The 15,100-nt window shown below is 46.1% G+C and overlaps 1 protein-coding gene across 1 annotated transcript in view; it reads left to right on the forward strand.

Moving 5' to 3' along the window:
* Window positions 1-8,125, forward strand: part of LOC144596351 (ETS translocation variant 5-like) — a 43,974-nt gene extending 35,849 nt beyond the window's left edge. Inside the window, exons 12-13 of the mRNA XM_078404602.1 lie at window positions 6,810-6,911; window positions 7,669-8,125. Of these exons, the coding sequence (XP_078260728.1) occupies window positions 6,810-6,911; window positions 7,669-7,887 (321 nt within the window). The 3' untranslated portion in view covers window positions 7,888-8,125. The remainder of the gene's footprint in view (window positions 1-6,809; window positions 6,912-7,668) is intronic.
* The last annotated feature ends 6,975 nt before the right edge of the window (window positions 8,126-15,100 follow it).

A 15,100-nucleotide genomic window follows, 5' to 3' on the forward strand; every position in this document is an offset into this window, starting at 1 on the left:
GGATGATCAGCCATGATCACAATGAATGGCGGTGCTGGCTCGAAGGGCCAAATGGTCTCCTCCTGCTCCTATTTTCTATGTTTCTCTGTATGAAATCAATTTTAGTTTAGTTAAGTGATACAGCGCGGAAACAGGCCCTTCAGCCCACCGAGACCGCGCCGACCAGCGATCCCCGCACACTAACGCTATCCTACGCACACTAGGGACAATTTACATTTACACCAAGCCAATTAAACTACAAACCTACACATCTTTGGAGTGTGGGAGGAAACCGATGATCTCAGAGAAAACCCACGCAGGTCACGGGGAGAACGTACAAACTCCGTAGTCAAGGTGGAACCCGGGTCTCCGGCGCTGTAAGGCAGCAACTCTACCGCTGCACCACCACGCTGCCCAAGTTTGATTTATCCTTTGGAATAGTTCATCTGAATGTCATGTTTCTTCAGCAGAATTATTTGAATGAAATACTCTGTATGGAGCATATCCTTTGTTAGTTCTTTTTTTAACCGTTGCATCTTAAACGGCTGCATGTGGAAGACAAAGTAACTATTCAAGGGACAGGGGGTATTTTTAGCATTTCTTCTTCCCTTTTACACGACCTTGAATCAGATCTGACTCTCCTTGTTGAATTGCCTGCATAGATTGTGGGTTTGCCCAGAAATGGTGGGTGGCATTCGTGAGCATCTTGCGTGGAAGTCAGGCAAATGTGCCTGGGAGGCCGGTCAGTCGGTCGGTCGGTCGGTCTCCCTGGAGATGGGCCTGTTTCCTTGTTTTTACATGTCAGTATTTCTGTTGCTCGGGGGGTTTAATGAACCCATTCATCGCTACTGCTGGGGTGTGGTTGCAGCTTGTGAATGAGGATCTGAGGCCACACCCTGTCATTGAAGACAAACAGCTTCGTTCAAAGCCCGGAGTGCTGTGGAAATTATGAATGAAGCCGTATCTGGAAGCTGCCGCATCTCCCCACTAACGTCTAACCAACCTTTGTCTGCTCGGAGCTGCTGCTTGTATATTTAAATATGCGTGGGCGGGTGGTGTGGGTGATGCCATTAGCCGTCTTAGTTTGCTGAGTTAGCTTGTGCTGCAACCCAGTCCAGAATTGCCAGGGTTTAATCAGTCCACAGGTGATTTCAGAAACAAAACACCAGTGTTTCCTCCCAATTAGACAACAAGTGCAGGAGGCCATTCAGCCCTTCGAGCCAGCACCGCCGTTCACTGTGATCATGGCTGATCATCCACAATCAGTACCCCGTTCCTGCCTTCTCCCCATACCCCCTGACTCCGCTATCTGAAGAAGGGTCTCGACCCGAAACGTCGCCCATTCCTTCTCTCCTGAGATGCTGCCTGACCTGCTGAGTTACTCCAGCATTTTGTGAATAAATACCGCTATCTTTAAGAGCACTATCTAACTCTCTCTTGAAAGCATCCAGAGAATTGACCTCCACTGCCTTCTGAGGCAGGGAATTCCACAGATTCACAACTCTCTGACTGAAAAAGATTTTCCTCATCTCCGTTCTAAATGGCCTACCCCTTATTCTTAAACTGTGGCCCCTTGTTCTGGACTCCCCCAACATTGGGAACATGTTTCAATAGACAATAGACAATAGGTGCAGGAGTAGGCCATTCAGCCCTTCGAGCCAGCACTGCCATTCAATGTGATCATGGCTGATCACTCTCAATCAGTACCCTGTTCCTGCCTTCTCCCCATACCCCCTCACTCCGCTATCCTTAAGAGCTCTATCCAGCTCTCTCTTGAAAGCATCCAACGAACTGGCCTCCACTGCCTTCTGAGGCAGAGAATTCCACACCTTCACCACCCTCTGACTGAAAAAGTTCTTCCTCATCTCCGTTCTAAATGGCCTACCCCTTATCCTGCCTCTAACGTGTCCAATCCCTTAATAATCTTATATGTTTCAATAAGATCTCCTCTCATCCTTCTAAATTCCAGTGTGTACAAGCCCAGTCGCTCCAGTCTTTCAACATATGACAGTCCCACCATTCCAATTGTACCGCACGCGCACACATGTTGTTCAATGTTTGCAAAACTATTGGAACAAAAGGGCAAACGTTCCCACTGGACTTGGGAAAGGTCTTTGCGGAAAACAAATGCCATTTTCCTGACGTGGAAACAGCTGTAAACAGAGTGGGGCTGACTGCAAGCTGGTGCACTCAGTAAACAGCAGGACAGGCCTGTTAAACGCAGACTGATGCAAATCAATTGTTATACTTAGCCAGTTCCTGCTCTTTACATGAACGGGAGCTGTATTCAGAACTGGGCAAGAATGTCTGGCCTTTTCCTTCATGAGCCCCATAAATAATTTAAAAGAGACATGTAAATGTAAAGATCCCGTTAAAATGAACAGTGGTCTGTAATTTAGTTTAGTTTAGAGATACAGCGCAGAAACAGGCCCTTTCGGCCCACCGGGTCCGTGCCGCCCAGCGATCCCCGCACATTAACACTATCCTACACCCACTAGGGACAATTTTTACATTAACCAAGCCAATTAACCCATAAACCTGTACGTCTTTGGAGTGTGGGAGGAAACCGAAGATCTCGGAGAAAACCCACGCAGGTCACGGGGAGAACGTACAAACTCCGTACAGACAGCACCCGTAGTCAGGATGGAACCCGAGTCTCCGGCGCTGCATTCGCTGTAAGGCAGCAACTCTACTGCTGCGCCATCTTGATGTTCCTTCTGATTTAGGACTCAGCCACCATGAAGGCAGTTGCTGTAAGAGCAGCCTGTTCCAAACCTTCAGTCCCACAGCACCCAGACAGAACAGAGCATCTGAAAGGAAAAAGGAAAAACAGCGCCTGGCCAGATTGTGGGGGGGGGGGGGGGGTGCTGGTCAGATTTAAAGCACTCCTGTTACAGTGGAGGACAAAACCTGCAGATGCTGGTTTAAATCGAAGGTAGACACAAAATACTGGAGTAACTCAGCGGGTCAGGCAGCATCTCTGGAGAGAAGGAATGGGTGACGTTTCGGGTCGAGACCCTTCTTCAGAGACAGTGCTTGAGACAGAGTGGTCTTTTCCACTCCTTTAGTAAGAGAGAGTGGCACATCGTTTTACCTGCCTTCAAATAAATTACGTAATTCAGCATAATCCCAAAATACTTTTTAATTCAACCCTTAGATGATACGTTTCTCTTTCAGATAGTCCCTGCTTTCCCTCTCTATCCCCTCCCCCTTCCCAGTTCTCCCACTAGTCTTCCTGTCTCCGACTACATCCCATCTTTGTGCAGCCCCCTCCCCTGACATCAGTCTGAAGAAGGGACTCGACCTGAAACGTCACCCATTCCTTCTCTCCCGAGATGCTGCCTGACCCGCTGAGTTACTCCAGCATTTTGTGTCTACAATAGACAATAGACAATAGACAATAGGTGCAGGAGGAGGCCATTCAGCCCTTCGAGCCAGCACCGCCATTCAATGCGATCATGGCTGATCATTCTCAATCAGTACCCCGTTCCTGCCTTCTCCCCATACCCCCTGACTCCGCTATCCTTAAGAGCTCTATCCAGCTCTCTCTTGAATGCATTCAGAGAATTGGCCTCCACTGCCTTCTGAGGCAGAGAATTCCACAGATTCACAACTCTCTGACTGAAAAGGTTTTTCCTCATCTCCGTTCTAAATGGCCTACCCCTTATTCTTAAACTGTGGCCCCTTGTTCTGGACTCCCCCAACATTGGGAACATGTTTCCTGCCAACCCCTTAATAATTTTATACGTTTCGATAAGATCTCCTCTCATCCTTCTAAATTCCATTGTATACAAGTCTACCATCGTTTCTCTTTCAACGCAAGTACAGGACATTAGTCTTTTTGTGTAAGAATGAACTGCAGTTGCAGTTCCGAAGATAGACACAAAATGCTGGAGTAACTCAGCGGGGGGACAGGCAGCATCTCTGGAGAGAAGGAATGGACGACGTTTCAGGTCGAGACCCTTCTTCAGACTGAGTGTTTTTAGTCAGTCTGCAGCTTGGCTACATCACCAAAAACCAGGAGAGGCAATTTTAGGAGACCAAGATCCATGAGAGTGGCTTATGTTTGTGCTTGCAATATAAGTGAATGATATAATAGGAGCATGCGTTAGAAACGGGATAACTCAGCTGTCGAACAATGGAATGTGTAGGGAGGAACTGCAGTTGCTGGTTTAAACTGAAGATAGACACAAAAAGCTGGAGTAACTCAGTGGGACAGGCAGCATCTCTTCAAGAAGGGTCTCGACCCGAAACCTCCTTCTCTCCAGAGATGCTGCCTGACCCGCCCGCTGAGTTACTCCAGCACTTTGTGTCTATCTTCGGTAGAACAATGGAACCTGCATCGAGTGACTGTATGTGTGAATGTTATGGATGTCTGAGTGATGTGTTTTGAACACAACACAAAGACCACGGCAGCTTTGCAAATAACTGGAGAAGACACCCTTGTTCGTTTAAACAGAATGAAGTGAAAGACTGAGCCAGTGGCTGATCAAAGCACTTTTCAACTGAAAGCTTCCTTATCTGATTTGTATGTCAGTGGTGAAGGTGATGAGCTCATGTTGGCTGCTAATTATAGAAGCCACTAGCTGACATGAAGGAGGCAGCATTAGAACTAACCTTGGTTGTTGCAGCCTTTCACAATAAATGCTTGGTGGATGTAACACTGTTCATTCAATCACTTGGAAATCTCCAGAGGGATTTGCAGCCTGCATTAAGTGGCAGCACTCAATGTCCAGTGAGCTAAGTTTAGGAACACCAAAGGCTACTTGGATTTTATTACCCTGATATTTGTGTTACATTATGTTAATGTAGGTGCAGGGGTAGGCCATTCGGCCCTTCAAGCCAGCACCGCCATTCAATATGATCATGGCTGATCATCTATAATCAGTACCCGGTTCCTGCTTTCTCCCCATATCCCTGAATGTTCAGTCTGAAGAAGGGTCTCGACCCGAAACGTCACCCATTCCTTCTCTCCTGAGATGCTGCCTGACCCGCTGAGTTACTCCAGCATTTTGTGATCCCTATATCCCTTGATTCCATTAGCCCTAAGAGCTAAATCTAACTCTCTCTTGAAAACAACCTGTGAATCGGCCTCCACTGCCTTCTGTGGCAGAGAATTCCACAGATTCACAAATCTCTGGGTGAAAAAGTTTTTCCTCATCTCAGTCCTAAATGGCCTCCCCCTTATTCTTAAACTGTGACCCCCTGGTTCTGGACTCCCCCAACATCGGGAACATTTTTCATGCAAAAGAACATTGTTCTTATTTTTAATCATGTTTTGCATTCATATTTATATTTTCAATCAATTGGGTTAAAATATTATAAAGGGTGTACTTGTAAGCACATTGCTTCCATTTCAAAGGTCTGTTTATTGTCACGTGTACCAATTAAGGTTCAGTGAAACTCCAATGACCATACAGCCATACTAACAAAAAGCGACAAGACGCACAACTACATAAAAGTTAACAGAAACATCCACTGCAGCGCATTCTCCACTGTGATATTCACCCTAGTTTAAGGATAATCGTGCAGATAAGGAGTAAACCAGATACAAAATCTCACTTAAAATGACGTTTCACATCAACAACCCCATTAGACAGCATCTGATGGATGTTCTGTTACTGTTACAGCAATAACCTATGGGACTTCTATTGATTACTGAATCCTGACTCCTGTTACTAAAATGTGCTCTAATGGAATCGAGATCAATAGCATATCAACGGAATCTGCGGTCATTTTATCTGTGCATCCTTTTAGGAGTTCATCAGTGCTGTGTTATTAGCAACTAACACATTAACGTGGCTGTATGTGTGGGGAGGAACTGCAGATGCTGGTTTACACTGAAGATAGACACAAAATGCTGGAGTAACTCGAGCAGCATCTTTGGATCATTAGTGATAGGAGCGAAATTAGGCCATTCGGCCCATCAAGTCTAGTCCGCCATTCAATCATGGCTGATCTATCTCTCCCTCCTAACCCCATTCTCCAGCCTTCTCCCCATGACCCCTGACACCTGCAGTAATCAAGAATCTATCTGGCTCTGCCTTAAAAATATCCATTGGTCTCCACAGCCTTCAGTGACAAAGAATTCCACCGATTCACCGCCTTCTGACTAAAGAAATTTCCCTCATCTCCTTCCTAAAAGAGCGTCCTTTAATTCTGAGGCTATGACCTCTGGTTCTAGACTCTCCCACTAGTGGAAACATCCACTCTATCCAAGCCTTTCACTATTCTAGTGAAGGAATTTGAGCAAGGACATCCTTGCTATTGAGGCAGTGCAGCATAGGTTCACCACATTAATCCCCGGGATGGCGGGACTGTCATTTGAGGAAAGATTGGAAAGACTGGGCTTGTATTCACTGGAATTTAGAAGGATGAGAGGGGATCTTATAGAAACGTATAACATTATAAAAGGACTGGATAAGCTAGATGCAGGATAAATGTTCCCAATGTTGGGCGAGTTCAGAACCAGGGGCCACAGTCTTAGAATAAAGGGGAGGCCATTTAAAACTGAGGTGAGAAGAAACCTTTTCACCCAGAGAGTTGTGAATTTGTGGAATTCTCTGCCACAGAGGGCAGCGGAGGCCAATTCACTGGATGAATTTAAAAGAGAGTTAGATAGAGCTCTAGGGGCTAGCGGAATCAAGGGATATGGGGAGAAGGCAGGCACGGGTTACTGATTATGGATGATCAGCCATGATCACAAGGAATGGCGGTGCTGGCTCGAAGGGCCAAGTGGTCTCCTGCAACTGTTGTCTATGTTTCTATGTTGGCGTTTTGGGTGGAGACCCTTCCTCAGACTGAGCTTTCCCCCCTGTGTCCTGCTGCAGGTTGCCCGTCGCTGGGGGATGCAGAAGAACCGCCCCGCGATGAACTATGACAAGTTGAGCCGCTCGCTGCGGTATTACTATGAAAAGGGGATCATGCAAAAGGTACGGTCAGCGTTTACAAAGAGCAGCGGCTCGGCCACAGTGCCCGCACCTGTTGTCCCAAAGTGCGCCCTGCTAAACGTGGCAGCATCTGTGTGAAACCTGTACGCTTGCCACCCACTCAGCACCCTGAACAAATGGGCGGTCACGGTGGCACAGCGGTAGAGTTGTTGCCTTACAGCGAATGCAGCGCCGGAAACCCGGGTTCCATCCCGACTACGGGTGCTGTCTGTACGGAGTTTGGACGTTCTCCCCATGACCTGCGTGGGTTTTCTCCGAGATCTTCGGTTTCCTCCCACAGTCAGCCATGATCATATTGTGCTGGCCTACTCCTGCACGTATTTTAGAGATGCAGCGCGGAAACATGCCCACCGGTCCGCGCCGCCCAGCGATCCCCGCACATTAACACTATCCTACACCCACTAGGGACAATTTTTACATTTACCAAGCCAATTAACCTACAAACCTGTACGTCTGGAGTGCGGGAGGAAACCGAAGATCTCGGAGAAAAACCACGCAGGTCACGGGGAGAACGTACAAACTCCGTACAGACAGCGCCCGTAGTCGGGATGGAACCCGGGTCTCCGGCGCTGCATTCACTGTAAGGCAGCAACTCTACCGCTGCGCCACCGTGACCGCCCCTAATTCCAATGTTTTAAGTCGCTTCTTTAGTTACATTAAATGAAAAATTACATTTGCTATGTGGTCTGTAGGAAGGGACTGTTGAAGCTAATGAGTGTGTTTTTTTTCCTTCTGGCAGGTTGCAGGGGAAAGGTACGTGTACAAGTTTGTGTGTGATCCCGAGGCACTTTTCTCAATGGCCTTTCCTGACAATCAGCGTCCCTTTCTGAAGACGGAGATCGACTGCCACGTTAAGGAGGACACTGTTCCTCTCACGCATTTCGATGACAGCGCAGCCTTCTTGCTGGACATAGACCACTGCGCCAATGTGCCGTACCCCGACGGCTTTGCGTATTGACTGAATCGCTGCGGCTCTGGCGACTGAATACATCACTGTCCCGCTGATATAAAGCGCATCGCTGGTGTGGTACTGTTGCACTTGGCTGTATTGAGAATCCAGCTCTTCAGATGGTGGAACCGCCTAAAAGCCCGTTGTCTGGCAGCAGCATGGCACTGCTGAGGAAGTTGCCGCGTGCTTTACTGACGATGCACTAACAAGGCTGGCTTCATGAGCCTCAGTCTGTCCTCCTCTTTGATCGCCATGGGGTTTGGGGGAGGGGGGGGGGGGGGGGGAGGGGGGGAGAGCCCGGCGACCCGGTTGTGTGTTGCTATCGGAAGTGCGTTCCGGTGTGGCATTTGTGATTGTTCAGTGTGGCCTTCACGGAGCTCTGTCGGATAGACTGTACGCGCGGCTAGCATTCGTAATGACAATCTGCTTAGTGTTGGACACAGTTCTTTCAGCTGCCTTTCTTGGTGTAAAAGGGCTTCCACTTGCACAATCCCACAGTTGTATCATGGGTCAGACTCTCAATGGAAACTGTGTGCACTATAGCATGTGGATCTGTTCCCCAGACTGGATACAAACTGGTGCTGTATTAAAATAGCTAAAGACAGTAGTCCTGTCTACCTGAGACTTTTAAATAGAGTACAGCTTGCAGTTTATTTGGGTTTTTTCTTAAATGCTTAAATGTTTTAAATCTTTGAAACCTGAAGTCTTTGGCACCTTGCACACATTGTGTTGTGTCTTCAACCTTTTCTAAACGACACATGTATATGTAGCAATTTCCAAATGTTTAAATCCCACTGTATATCAAATGAAACGAAATGAGACTTTTGTTCGAGCTTAAAACTGCATTTGATATTGTTTCTTTCCCCTCTTCACCGATGTCCTCATCCTAATCCCTTAGGCCCTGCCTGCCTGCCAGTCTATCATCAGTCTTTGTACAAGAGGAAAAACAGTATCAAATGCTTCCTAGCTTGATTGGACTCTGGGGAAGGTGGAAGGATCCCATACCATTTGTATATATATCACCCTACAAGCTCCTCTTGCGATGTAAGATTCAATCGCCTTCTTTTAGAGTGGATTAGAAGTGGAGGTAGGACAAAGGGAAAGAAATCTGCAGGTATTTTTCAAAATATTTTCAAAATAAATATTAAATTTGTAATTTTTTTTGTGTCTTTATACTCAAGGCAGAATCTGTTTGTTAATGGCACTGCACTCTGAAAGACTAGAGTTTCCAATATTTTGATGAGGTTACTGCTTTAATCAGTGGGTTAGGGCTTACTGTGTAACACAGTTAATTCTGCTGCAGGTTATGCATGCCTGCTTCAAGCTTTGCATCGAATATCTTTCTCAGTTTAATCTTCGGAGGTCTGGACAATGGTTTGACTGTTTCTGCTCATTGTATCGTGCAATGACAAATTGCAATTAGATAATTGCAAGCATATCCACATTGTTTCAGTTCTTGACATGTTATGTACAAAGTCCCCAGGATTTATATTTTTGTTTGGAAACAAAAGTTATTTTTACACCAGGTCTCAGTTGTATTTTATTTTGGCAGTTTTGTTTTTTTGCTTTTACCGTTTGAAATTATGTGCTGCAAAGTCTGTTGACGACCATTAAATTTATTAATCCAGCTAATTTACGGCGTTTATTTTCAAACCCAGTTGTACATTGAAGGAAATCCCTTGTCATGTACACCAAATAAATGTTTGATCTCTCTCTCTGTACAATAAAGGTTTTCTTGGCCTCGCACCTGTTTACTTTTTGATTTTGTCGAATCAGGTACAAGATACCAGGTTAATAATTTGTCAGTGTTCAAAGCATAGAATAGACAATAGACAATAGGTGCAGGAGGAGGCCATTCGGCCCTTCGAGCCAGCACCGCCATTCAATGTGATCATGGCTGACCATTCTCAATCAGTACCCCGTTCCTGCCTTCTCCCCATACCCCCTGACTCTGCTATCCTTAAGAGCTCTATCTAGTGCTCTCTTGAATGCATTCAGAGAATTGGCCTCCACTGCCTTTTGAGGCAGAGAATTCCACAGATTTACAACTCTCCGACTGAAAAAGTTTTTCCTCATCTCAGTTCTAAATGGCCTACCCCTTATTCTTAAACTGTGGCCCCTTGTTCTGGACTCCCCCAACATTGGGAACATGTTTCCTGCCCCTAACGTGTCCAACCCCTTAATAATCTTATACGTTTCGATAAGATCCCCTCTCATCCTTCTAAATTCCAGTGTATACAAGCTTAGTCGCTCCAGTCTTTCAACATGTGACAGTCCTGCCATTCCGGGAATTAACCTAGTAAACCTACGCTGCACGCCCTCAATAGCAAGAATATCCTTCCTCAAATTTGGAGACCAAAACTGCACAGAGTACTCCAGGTGTGGTCTCACTAGGGCCCTGTACAACTGCAGAAGGACCTCTTTGCTCCTATACTCAACTCCTCTTGTTATGAAGGCCAACATTCCATTGGCTTTCCTCACTGCCTGCTGTACCTGCATGCTTCCTTTCAGTGACTGATGCACTAGGACACACAGATCTCGTTGTACGTTCCCTATTCCTAACTTGACACCATTCAGATAATACTCTGCCTTCCTATTCTTACCACCAAAGTGGATAACCTCGCACTTATCCACATTAAACTGCATCTGCCATGCATCCACCCAGAATGTGCAGGAAGGAACTGCTGGTTCATACCGAAGATAGACACAAAATGCTGGAGCAACTCAGCGGGACAGGCAGCATCTCTGGAGAGAAGGAATGATGGAAGGATGTGTTGGCTCTGGAGAGGGTTCCAGAGGAGGTTTACAAGAATGATTCCTTGAATGAGTGGGTTAGTATATGTTCAGTGTTTTTACAGCACTGGGCCTGTACTCGCTGGAGTTTAGGTTGAGGGGGGACCTCATTGAACCGTACAGAATAGTGAAAGGCATAGATAGAGTGGATGTGGAGAGGATGTTTCCACTGGTGGGAGAGTCCGGGACCAGACGTCACAGCCTCAGAATTAAAGGGCGCTCTTTTAGAAAGGAGGTGAGGAGGAACTTCTTTAGTCAGAGGGTGGTTAATCTGTGGAATTATTTGCCACAGAGGGCTGTGGAGGCCAAGTCATTGGATATTTTAAGGCAGAGATAGATACATTTCCCCAGATGCCAATTTGCTTCTGAAATGAGGGCATCTCGTATAGAAAATAGGTGCAGGAGGAGGCCATTTGGCCTTTTGAGCCAGCACCGCCATTCATTGTGATCATGGCTGATCATCCACAATCAGTAACCCGTGCCTGCCTTCTCCCCATATCATATAACCATATAACAATTACAGCACGGAAACACGCCCGTTCGGCCCTACCAGTCCACGCCGACCACTTTCTCTGACCTAGTCTCATCTACCTGCTCTCAGACCATAACCCTCCAATCCCCTCCTATCCATATACCTATCCAATTTACTCTTAAATAATAAAATCGAGCCTGCCTCCACCACTTCCACCGGAAGCTCATTCCACACAGCCACCACCCTCTGAGTAAAGAAGTTACCCCTCATGTTACCCCTAAACTTTTGTCCCTTGATTCCGCTAGCCCCTAGAGCTCTATCTAACTCTCTTTTAAATTCATCCAGTGAATTGGCCTCCGGTGCCCTCTGTGGTGAGAATTCCACAAATTCACAACTCTCTGGGTGAACATCTCAGTTTTAAATGGCCTCCCCTTTATTCTTAGACTGTGGCCCCTGGTTCTGGACTCCCCCAACATGGGGACATTTTTCCTGCATCTAGCTTGTCCAGTCCTTTTATAATTTTAGATGTTTCTATAAGATCCCCTCTCATCCTTCTAAATCCCAGTAAATACAAACCCAGTCTTTCCAATCTTTCCTCATATGGCAGTCCTGCCATCCCGGGGATTAACCTGGTGAACCTACGCTGCGCTGCCTCAATAGCAAGGATGTCCTTTGTCAAATTAGGAGACCAAAACTGCACACAATACTCCTGATGTGGTCTCACCAGGGCCCTGTACAACTGCAGAAGGAACTCTACTCCTATACTCAACTCCTCTTGTTATGAAGGCCAACATTCCATTAGCTTTCTTCACTGCCTGCTGTACCTGCATGTTTACTTTCAGTGACTGGTGTACAAGGACACCCAGGTCTCGTTGCACTTCCCTTTTTCCAAATCTGTAATGGAGACACAAACACATGTCTAACACCTGGATTCCACATGGCTGGTGCAGAATCCTGGTCTCAAATCAATTTCAAAGAAAAGAAACAATAAAAAACACAGATGGGACCAACCTTCATGCTTTTACTCCTCTTTCTTTAAAACCTTCACAAAAACAACTTGGAAGCTTAGAATAAACAATTACTTTCCACAGTGAAAACTTCCAGCATATAATCCAAAGAATAAGGGGAAATTAAAGATGGATGTGTGACTCCACCCCCACACAACCTCTTTAAACAGATGCTTTAAACCAAGGAGCAGAATCTTTGCAATAACATCCCATTCTGTTTGAAGCACAGGATTCATTCAACATTCTCCCAATACATATTTAACTAAAACGAACCAGCCTTTCGTGCATTTTCTCTTCCTCTCACGCAAAACAAAAATACCTCAAGTGCCACACCTTGTAGTTTACTTCAGAGATACAGCGTGGAAACAGGCCCTTTGGCCCAGAGTCCACGCCGACCAGCGATCATCTGTACACTAGTTCTATCCTACACACCAGGGACATTTTACAGAAGCCAATTAACCTACAAAGCTGCACGTCTTTGGGATGTGGGAGGAAACCAGAGCACCCGGAGAAAACCCACAGTCACAGGGGGAACGTGCAAACTCCACACAGACAGCACTTGTGGGCAGGATCGAACCCGGGTCTCTGGTGCTGTGAGGCTGCAACACTACTGCTGCACACAGTACTGCACTGTAAAGTGCAGTTGAACAACTCACAGCTAATCCATTCTTTAAACCAGTTAATGACTGGCTCTTGCAGGGTTTAGCAGTTACCAAGACTAGAACACAATCACAATCATACTTTATGAGCCAAGTATGTTTTGCAACATATGAGGAATTTCATTTGCCGTACAGTCATACCAATAAAAAGCAACAGGACACACAAAATACATTTAACATGAACATCCCCCACAGTGACTCCTCCACATTCCTCACTGTGATGGAAGGCGAACAAAAGTTAAATCTCTCCCATCTTTGTCCTCCAGCGGTCGGGGGCCTCGACCTTCCGTTGACGGGACGATCTTGACTCCCGTAGCCAGCGGTGTTTCGGCCCTTAGCGTCGGGGCGATCAAGCTCCTGCATCGGGGGGAATCTCAGCTCCCCCGCGCCGGGCGATCGGACACGGATCGGGGCTGGTCGAAACCACCTGCGACTTGGAGCTTCCCGACATCGGTCTCTGCCCAAGACTGCGAGCTCCTCGATGGTGAAATCCGGAGCGTCGATCCCAGGCGAGGGATTGCAGGCTCCGATGGTAAGTCCACGGTCCCGCAAACCTTATGGAAACATTTAGACTTTAACAATGCAAAGCAAAGGAATGCTGGAAGTTATTGATCAGGTGAATGTTCAACATGTTTAAAGTGAAACAATTTCCAAAGCTCAAATTCCAAACTCAGAATAATGATAGGACTGGATTATAAAAAGCTGCTAGTTGCACTGGGGAATGATGTGTGTGTAACATATAACATATAACATATAACAACTACAGCATGGAAACAGGCCTGTCCGGCCCTACCAGTCCACGCCGACCATTCTCCCTGACCTAGTCTCATCTACCTGCACTCAGACCATAACCCTCCAATCCCCTCCTATCCATATACCTATCCAATTTACTCTTAAATAATAAAGTCGAGCCAGCCTCCACCACTTCCACCGGAAGCCCATTCCATACAGCCACAACCCTCTGAGTAAAGAAGTTCCCTCTCATGTTACCCCTAAACCTTTGTCCCTCAATTCTGAAGCTATGTCCCCTTGTTGGAATCTTCCCCACTCTCAAAGGGAAAAGCCTACCCACGTCAACTCTGTCCGTCCCTCTCAAAATTTTAAAAACCTCTATCAAGTCCCCCCTCAACCTTCTACGCTCCAAAGAATAAAGACCCAACCTATTCAACCTCTCTCTGTAGCCTAAGTGCTGAAACCCAGGCAACATTCTAGTAAATCTCCTCTGTACCCTCTCCATTTTGTCGACATCCTTCCTATAATTTGGCAACCAGAACTGCACACCATACTCCAGATTCGGCCTCACCAATGCCCTGTACAATTTCAACATTACATCCCAACTTCTATACTCGATGCTCTGATTTATAAAGGCAAGCATACCAAACGCCTTCTTCACCACCCTATCCACATGAGATTCCACCTTCAGGGAACAATGCACAGTTATTCCCAGATCCCTCTGTTCCACTGCATTCCTCAATTCCCTACCATTTACCCTGTAAGTCCTATTTTGATTTGTCCTACCAAAATGCAGCACCTCACACTTATCAGCATTAAACTCCATCTGCCATCTTTCAGCCCACCCTTCCAAAAGGCCCAAGTCTCTCTGTAGACTTTGAAAATCTACCTCACTATCAACTACTCCACCTATCTTAGTATCATCTGCATATTTACTAATCCAATTTGCCACACCATCATCCAGATCATTAATGTAAATGACAAACAACAGTGGACCCAACACAGATCCTTGGGGCACTCCAATAGACACTGGCCTCCAACCTGACATACAATTGTCAACCATTACCCTCTGGTATCTCCCATTCAGCCATTGTTGAATCCATCTTGCAACCTCACTATTAATACCCAACGATTTAACCTTCTTAATCAACCTTCCATGTGGAACCTTGTCAAATGCCTTACTGAAGTCCATATAGACAACATCCACAGCCTTGCCCTTATCAATTTCCCTGGTAACCCCTTCAAAAAATTCAAGAAGATTAGTCAAACATGACCTTCCAGGCACAAATCCATGTTGACTGTTTCTAATCAGGCCTTGATTATCCAAATAATTATATATATTGTCCCTAAGTATCTTTTCCATTAATTTTCCCACCACAGACGTCAAACTAATAGGTCTATAATTGCTAGGTTTACTTTTAGAACCTTTTTTAAACAAAGGCACAACATGCGCAATGCGCCAATCTTCCGGCACCATCCCTGTTTCTAATGACGTTTGAAATATTTCCGTCATAGCCCCTGCTATTTCTGCACTAACTTCCCTCAATGTCCTAGGGAAT

The sequence above is a fragment of the Rhinoraja longicauda genome, chromosome 8, assembly GCF_053455715.1.
Source record: "Rhinoraja longicauda isolate Sanriku21f chromosome 8, sRhiLon1.1, whole genome shotgun sequence".
Classification (NCBI taxonomy): domain Eukaryota; kingdom Metazoa; phylum Chordata; class Chondrichthyes; order Rajiformes; family Arhynchobatidae; genus Rhinoraja; species Rhinoraja longicauda.